At 52.4% G+C, this 7,961-nt stretch overlaps 1 protein-coding gene across 6 annotated transcripts; it reads right to left on the reverse strand.

Annotated features, from left to right (window-relative positions):
* Positions 1-278: 278 nt before the first annotated feature.
* Cdhr4 (cadherin related family member 4) lies at positions 279-7,690 on the reverse strand. Of its 6 annotated transcripts, XM_013070145.3 has the most exons (19): positions 7,455-7,687; positions 6,953-7,137; positions 6,671-6,833; positions 6,504-6,595; positions 5,842-5,952; positions 5,168-5,271; positions 4,841-4,977; positions 4,446-4,629; positions 4,198-4,351; positions 3,847-3,940; positions 3,479-3,682; positions 3,260-3,399; positions 2,872-3,022; positions 2,565-2,785; positions 2,184-2,326; positions 1,622-1,678; positions 1,236-1,323; positions 977-1,007; positions 279-436 (listed from the first exon to the last, which is right to left on the reverse strand). In XM_013070145.3, exons 1-19 carry the CDS (start codon positions 7,576-7,578, stop codon positions 381-383), a joined length of 2,439 nt encoding a protein of 812 aa, XP_012925599.1. In that variant the 5' UTR covers positions 7,579-7,687; the 3' UTR covers positions 279-380. The 6 variants fall into 6 exon arrangements, with proteins under 6 accessions (XP_012925599.1, XP_087042218.1, XP_087042217.1 ...); XM_087186092.1 differs by lacking the exon at positions 3,847-3,940 and having other exon boundaries at positions 279-430; positions 3,479-3,791; positions 7,455-7,689; XM_087186091.1 differs by lacking the exon at positions 3,847-3,940 and having other exon boundaries at positions 3,479-3,791; positions 7,455-7,688.
* Between the last annotated feature and the right edge of the window lie 271 nt (positions 7,691-7,961).

Below are 7,961 nucleotides of genomic sequence, written 5' to 3' on the forward strand. Positions count from 1 at the left end.
GGAGTCCAAGAACTTCTGGGAAGCTAAGGCAGTAAGATTCCAAGTTCAAGCCCAGCAATTTAGCAATTTAGGGAGATCCTGCCTCAAAATAAAAAGGGGGGGGGGCTGGGGATGTAATTCAGTGGAAAGGCCCTAGATTCAGTCCCCGATACTGGAAAAAAAAAAAAAAAAGACAACCTTAACTGCTTCCTAAGATGTACCCACAAGGTAGTGCTTCTTCCAAGCAAGAACAAGGAAGGACAGCTGTCAGAGCTTCTCCCACACATACACCACAAGACTGGGACTTTCCTGTTTGTAGTTTTATTATTAAATCACTTGAAAACACAGTTCATGATCACATGAAAAAGAAATCCTACATATAGTGAAGCAGCTGCTTGGACTCAGAGCCAGCGCTGGGTTCCCATGCATGTGTTGAACAGGTAATCTCTGCCTGTGCCTGGCCCCAGATGATGAGGGGTGGGGGAAACACAGGTGACACATGGACAGACAGACACAGAAAGAAAGAGGGGCGGGGGAGAGAGATCACTGCAGTCTCAGCAGAACTTCTTCCCTCCCCTTCTGGAAGGGCCCCACAATGTGATCTCCTTTCTGCTGGAATCCAACATGTCTCCTCCCTTCTTGAAAAATTCCCTAAGGTCTGACTCAAACACACAGGAAGTCTTGATTATCTAAAACTGGACACCAGTTTCTCTATGGCCAGTCCCAGATTACTCTGCCATAATTCACTAGTGACACTGGAGTATGTGGAAAGCTCTCCCTCACCACCTTTGCCCCTACCTCTGGAAGCAGGGACCAGACCAGGTCTGAGTCATTTCGTAGCCCTATCAGTTTTTGACAAAGATTGGCTGAAGGATAAATGAGGGTGAGAGTGGACCCATCAGAGACAATGTAGATGGTGGCTGCTTGGCAGTAGAGGAAATTCTGGGATGGGATGAGGGCCCAGGAAGAAAATGATTTGGGAAAAGGAGGTACTCACGAGCACCCTGTGCTTTGCCATCAAAATGCTCCTGAGAAGAAAGCAAGATGATACAATGAAGTGAAGCTTGCCCACAGGGAGCAAATGAAGGACTGTCCTGCAGGCAAGGAGCCCATCTGTCTCCCCCAGCCCAGTGGTGCTGGTGTGGGCTGTCCCACAAAGGCAGCCTTTCACAGGCAAGGGAACAGGTTTGCCAGGGCCAGGGAGGTCCTCTGGAGCAGCCTCAGTGTCCTCTCCCCAGGAGGATAAGTTGACATACCAAGTTTAGGATGCTGCTGGGTGCCTGGGACATCTCCATTCTTGGTGTCTCCATGAACCCCTCCATAGATCTTTCTTTTCTTTGAATACTGGAGAAAAGTTGAAGCAAGAGCACAGGACAAGGCCTTGGGCACCAGCCCTAGCCAGGTGTCATGTTTCATGCCTGTAATCCCAGCACTTTGAGAGTCTGAGGCAGGAGAATCACAAGTTCAAGCCCAACCTGGGCAACTTAGTGATTTAGTAAGACCCTGTCTCAAAATAAAAGAAAATAAAAAGGGCTGGGGTTGTAGCTCAGTGGAAAGACCTTAGGTTTAATCCCTAGGACTGCGAGAAAAAAAAGAAAAAGAAGTGAACTCCCAAGTATAGAAGTATGCAAAAAAGACTGACCTATTTAGCAGCAGAGCCTGGCCTGGTTTCCTTGGTGCCTGCAGCACCTGGGCCAGCCTAAAATGACAAGAGGAGGAACCCAGCAGTGAGAACAGACCTGCCGGTATCAGAAAATGGTACCATTCATCTGTTCCTTTATATTAGGAACAACCAATGTTTGTATGTGATGCTCACATTGTTAATCTCCCTTCCCCTGAGCTCAGTCCTGCACCCACAGAACTTCAGTTTACAGGAGCAGGGCAGATTTTAAGTAGAGGACAGGGGTCAAGAATAGGTGGTATAAATGGCCCATGCAAGATAGTCTCAAGGGTCTCGAGCCCTGGGCCATCCACACCCATCCCATTTCAAGACTAGGCTCTGCCAATGAAGAATGCCACTTCCTCCGAGTGTCTCTCTAATTTCAGTCTGGAGACCTCTAGGGGACAGCAGAGCCCTCCTCAATAATAGTTTTTCTTCCTGTTAGCTTGGGCATTGTCATCAAATCTTGGGTGAAACCACTTATCCCAACCAGGGTCTGCAGGTGGGCTAAAGGAGGCAGGGTGCACAGGGAAAGGAACCCTACCCCTGGAGCAGCTTGCTGAGAAGCCAGCCTAGAGCTAGGAGGAGAAGGGCACTAGTCACTGTCAGTACCACCACAAACCAGGGCTCTGGCTGCCAGAAAACCTCTGTGTCTGTCACAAGCAGGGGTGTCATCATTGAGGGCACCTGAAATGGAAGACACAGCCTTACCATGGGCCTGCAAAGATGCCTGACCATCCAGCCTTCAAGCCTCTCCATGGGCTGAGCTGCCCCACTCCCCAGATTTGTACTGCTGCATTTCCAGGCTCTTTGCATCAAGCAGTCTCCTCTAGAATGCCTTCCCCTCCCATTCTATCTGAAAGACCAGGTCTCCTTACACTTCAAGTTCCTCACTCCCAACCCTCTAAGCTTGAGGCCCCCTCACTATAGCTCTGTGAGTGCTGGTGGCTATTGTGCTGGCCCTCCAGGGAAGTAGATGCACAATGATGGTGGCCGTTGTGCTGAGGTGGGAGATGGAAGAACCGGCATCAGCCACACGGATCAATAGCTCATAGGTACAGGGCTGCTGTGGCCAAGGAGGTCCCAACACAGGATCATTATGAACCAGGATGGCCCCTTGCAGTCTGAATCGGCTCTGACTATTCCCTGAAAGCAGAATGGTAGGAGAAGGGGACCACTGTTGGCCTTGACCTGGCCCTCATCCACAGCCTCATGGCCCCCACAACCCATACCTCCCACAATGCTGTAGGATAAGACCAGACGCTGTGGCTCCTGGGGGATCTGGCAGGACACTTTGGTCACCTCCACATCATGGCCCAGGGGAGTGGAGATGGTGAGTTCCTGAAATGGGGGCTCACACTCCGGGGCATGATCATTCACGTCCTGAAGAAAGGCCACCAGGTTAGGAGTGTGTGCAACCCAAGTCCAGCCCCTCAGCCTCCTCCTACCACAACCAAAATACAGGCATCAGGCAACAGGCTCTAACAGTTTGCACAGTGAGGCCCCATTCCCTCCAACCAACCAGTAGAAGAACCTAAGGCACAGCATAGAAAAGCAGAAACCAGAGTCCATTTCAAACTCTTGTCTTTCAAGTCTTCCCAAGGCCTCAGGTTCAGTCACCTCAACCTCAATGGTAATGGTACATGAACTGGAACGGCGGTGGGTGGGGTCCCAATCTTGCCCATGGTCAATCAGCAGGACAGTGAGCCTGTACAACTTCTGCTGTTCATAGTCCAAAGGCCCCAGAAGGAGAACTTCCCCTAGGAGGGATGGCCACAGCCTCAGCCAGAAGAGCCAACTTTGCCCCCACCCCTCCACCCAGCCCTGGGTGGCAAGTACCAGAGAGACGGTCCACAGCAAAGACAGTGGGTCCACCAGAGGTGTAGTACTCAATGCTGTTTCGGGGATAATCCATATCCGTGCCCACCACAGAGCCCAGCAGGGTATAGGGCTGTGCATCCTCACGAACCCAGAATGTCCGTGGGGCACAGGCTGGGGAGAACTCATTCACGGGTGTCACCATCACCAGTACTGGCACTTCAGCTGGGGGCCATTTGAGAGTCAAGGAGCTGGCTAGGGTGTACCTAGCCTTGCCCTGGGGGTCTGAGGAAGGAGATGTCCCCTGCTCTGGAGCACTAAGGAGGGAGAGGGGCTGGAGGAAAGGAGGCAATGGAATCAAAAGTCCTGGATTAAGTAGGGTTACATACTGGTCATCTGGGGCTGACCACTGTCATGCACCAGGACGGAAGCTGCAAGCTGGAAGCAGGCCCCAGGAGTGTCACAGTCCAATGTGGTGTTCACCTGGCCAGAGGGGCCAGAAGGAGGGCTCAGCCCAGGTCTGGAAGAGCCTCAAGCCACATTGGGCTGCTCCAGGCCCGGGCATCCAGTCAGCCTATCCTGATCCTGTTTTACAGACTACAAAGCAGGTGATCTCAACAACCACCACACCACCACACCACCACCTCCAAGTTCTCAGTGTCCACAGATCCTTGACCTGTCCTCCCCTTCCTGCCCTAGAGGTCCTACAGATGGGCTTGAGAGCAAGTGGGGGCTGGCACCTCAAGGACCCTGTCATAGAGACAGAGGCTGGCAGGCTTGGAAGGGCTGTGAAACCGAAGTTGGTAGTGGAGGTTGGTATCAGCAGAGTCTGGGTCAGTGCACATGAAGGTGCTCAACACGGTGCCCACAGGTGTGGCCTCAGGGACTTCGGTCCTGGAGGTGAGGGTGGGAGGCAGGGCAGGAGCCTTGCCCGGCTGTGAGCCTCGGATCTCTCCAAGCAGCCAGGGCAAGGCTTCTGCATACTCACACCAGGAGCGCGGGACTGCAGTGTGGGGGCCAGCGGTTGACAGGCCGCACATTCACGGTGAGGTCCAGCTCGGCACTGGCCCACGGCCGCAGCTGCTCAAAGGCCTTCACGCGTAGTCTTGTGCCCCCTGCGTCTGAGGTGCCTGACAGTTCCAGGGCTGCAGTGGTCCGGACCACCCCGTCGGCTGGGCTCAATGGGAAGGAAGAGAGGTGGAGTTGGTCTGGCCCCGGCTCAGGCCACCCCTGACCCCAACTACTCCCACTGCGAAAGCCACTGACCGAGCTATCCCACCTCCTCCTCCAAGGCCAGGGCCCCAACCAGGGTTGCTGCCCTGGGTTCGGAGGGTGAGGTGGTGATAGGGGCTTCCTGGTACCCGCACTCCCCATCCCCCTCACCACGTCCAATGGAGTAGAGCAGGCTGGGCACCGGGGAGGAGATTTCATAGCGCAAATCGAAGCCAGTAGCCTGGACCTGAATCACCTCGCTCCCAGGGACAAGGTTCTCAGGTATGATGATATTCTGGGTCTTCTTTCTGAACCAAAAGTGGAGCCCTGACTCCTACCTGCTCCCATGCATCCTGATGGAGTCTCCTGGCTGCTCCCCTGGGGCTCCTTTCCCTTTAGAGCCAGGATGCTCCAGCAACCCAGTACCCTACCCCTACTCCTGATTTCCTGGGGCCAGGCCCTACCTCCCCCACTGCTCCCAGAGTAGGGAACCCTTACAGGAAAGAGACCTGGCTGGAGGGACCAGGCAAAACCTTCACCATCAGCGTCCCTTTGCAGCTTTGGCCTTGTCCAAAGGTCACTGAGATCTGCAGCTGAAAGACCTGCAGTGCATACCATGTAGGAAAGAGGATCATGGGATGTATTCACCCTAGTTTATACTCAGTCCTTCCCTGGAGGCCTCCATAAGGACCCCAGTATTCACTCCTCCCCTGTGACCTGTCACTCTGCTAGTCTCACTATTCCTGTGAGCTCTATACTTTGGGGGCATAAATTCTTCTATTAGGTTGCAAACATCTCAAGGAAGAGTAATATCTCAGCATTCACAACTGAATTGTTAGATTAGAGTTGCTACGAGCCAATTACTAAGAGGTGGAAGTGTTGAAGAGAGAACTTCTTCAACTCCTCAGTCGCCACTTTACTCAGAATTTTCTCTTAATGTGTGATTGCCCTAAAACACTGCTTTCTGCTAGAGGGCCTGTGGGAACAGGGATTGTTCCTCTTCGTAGAACTTCAGAGCCCAACACATACTGCAGTCAGCATTGGGAAGCAGAGGTAGGTCTATGAGAGGCAGCATTAGTCCAGGAGCCAAGGGGGCCAACAACAAACAAATTGTCAGAAAGTGGTGGCTCTGCCCAATATACTGATATCCCCAGGGGCCAACTCATGCTCACCTTTTGAGCCTGGCCTCTAAGGCCCTGGGATGGTACCCGCAGCAAACCCTTTTCATTGATAGAGAAAGGTCCAGGAAAGTATGGAGGGTCCTGGGCGCTGGTAATGTTCATCTGATAGAAATGAGAAGCTAGCAGCTCCATGCAGCACTTAGTGCCCCAAGCACCACTGTCAACATCCTTCAACAATTCAGTGAGTACCTGCACACCTGACCCTCTCATGCCTCACCCTTGACTTTTGCCCCAGCCTAGACTCCTTGCCCTCCACCCTGAATTCTACCCTGATCTTCAATTCTGTTTTAAAATTAGTTATTTTTTTAAAAACTGCTTTCTTTTTTGGAATACAAAAGTGATATAAAATCATCAAGGAGAACTCAGAACACATAGGAGAACTGGAAAGAAGAGCGCAGCTGGGTGGAGATTTAGCCTGGCGAGCCCAAGGTCCCGAGTTCACTCCCCAGTACCAAAAAAAAAAAAAAAAGGAAAACAGCATGGTGTCTGGGAGGGTTGGTGGCCCTTGGTGGTTCTTTCCAACAACATACATCCTACAGAGGCTCAGCTGTGTGCTGTAGGGTCCTCCTGTGGGGTGTGCCTGGCCAGGAAGAGGTTGAGCTTGCTCTCCATCCTTCCCCCACCTCAGCCTGTCATCCATGTGCTGGGCTCACCTGGGCTCCCTGGACTTCCAGGCCTGGGAAAAGCAGGGTGTACAGCAAGGCCCCGGGGCTGACAGTCTCCGGCACCTGAATGATTTCCCCAGCTACACAGAGAGGAGGTCAGAGAGGCTCTTTTCAAGCCATACCTGCCCACCCCTGCCTACTGCCCCTGGCCTCACCTGGGCTAACAAATCTACCAACACACTGGATATGACCAGGGTCTCGATGCACATCCAAAAACAGTGGTCCCTGCATCACAAAGTTGCCACATGTATATTTCAGCTGCAGCTCATAGTGGTTCACTGCAAGGGCATCCAGCCGGGCTGAGCTGCTTAAGGTCACCTGTGGTGGGTGAACAATGGCCTGTGGTGCCTAGGCTGTCTCCCTACAACACCCTTGGATTTTGGATTTCAAGTCTGCCCTGGCCCCCTCATAGTTCCCAGTTGTACTCATGACCCTACCTTTCCCACATAGATCCCATCACGCCCAGCAAGGCTGGGTGTGTTGAAGAAGGTGGTGGGTGGCTGCACGCTTAGCAACTCCAGGGTGGGCATGTAGAAGGAGCAGTTGAAGGTGAATGCCTGAAGGACAGTGCCGGGGCCCTTGCTCTCAGAGACATTTACAAACCAGGGCAGGCTGTGGAGGTCTGTGAGGAGCAGAAACTCAGGCTGGAGGCCTCCCATGTTCAGAGAACCACACATACAAGCACAGTCTCACCCTTTTGCCACAGGACCTGGCCACATCTTGGGACCAAGTAACCGAGGTCCTTCCTTGTCCCCACATCTGACATTTCACAGATGGGGAAAGAGAACTTAGTTGAGGAAGCAAGATAAGATAAGGAACAAGGGTCAAGGGTTCTGATACCCTTTCCCGCTTGTCCCCCAGCCCTCCCTCCATGGTAGCCCATCGAAGGGTCACAACTACGAGGGAAAACTGGGGCTCCCCTTCCCACCAGCTCCTCACCAGAGACAGCCAGAGCCAAAAGAATCACCAGGAGCCTCAGAGGAACCATGGTTGCCTGCTTAAGAGATGGCAGAAGAGGCTGTTGGTCAGGTCCACCCCGTTGCCAGGTCAGTTGCTCAAACATAGCTGGCCCCACCCAACCCCCTGTGACTGTGCTCTGAACCCTGGCAGACCTCCAGAGGCCTGGAAAATCTTGTCTTCCACTGTCCCCAATGAGGTCTCTCACTAATGACCATACTACAAGGGAATGGGAGTAGAGAACCAAGCTACAGACTACCGAATTTCCCCCAAAATAAGACCTAACCAGAAAATAAGCCCTAGAGTGATTTTTTTCAGGATGTTCGTAATATAAGCCCTACCTCCAAAATAAGCCCCAGTTAGGATCATCAACCAAAAAAAAAAAAAATCAGCCAGCCAGATGTGTTTGATATGTCCCTTGCAACACACAGTGGATGTATTGAATTATAAAATAATAATATTAAAATATAAATATTATTATTGGTATTA

Source organism: Heterocephalus glaber, unplaced genomic scaffold (assembly GCF_053883595.1).
Source record: "Heterocephalus glaber isolate CG9 unplaced genomic scaffold, H.glaber_assembly_v1.0 deba00001504, whole genome shotgun sequence".
NCBI lineage: Eukaryota > Metazoa > Chordata > Mammalia > Rodentia > Bathyergidae > Heterocephalus > Heterocephalus glaber.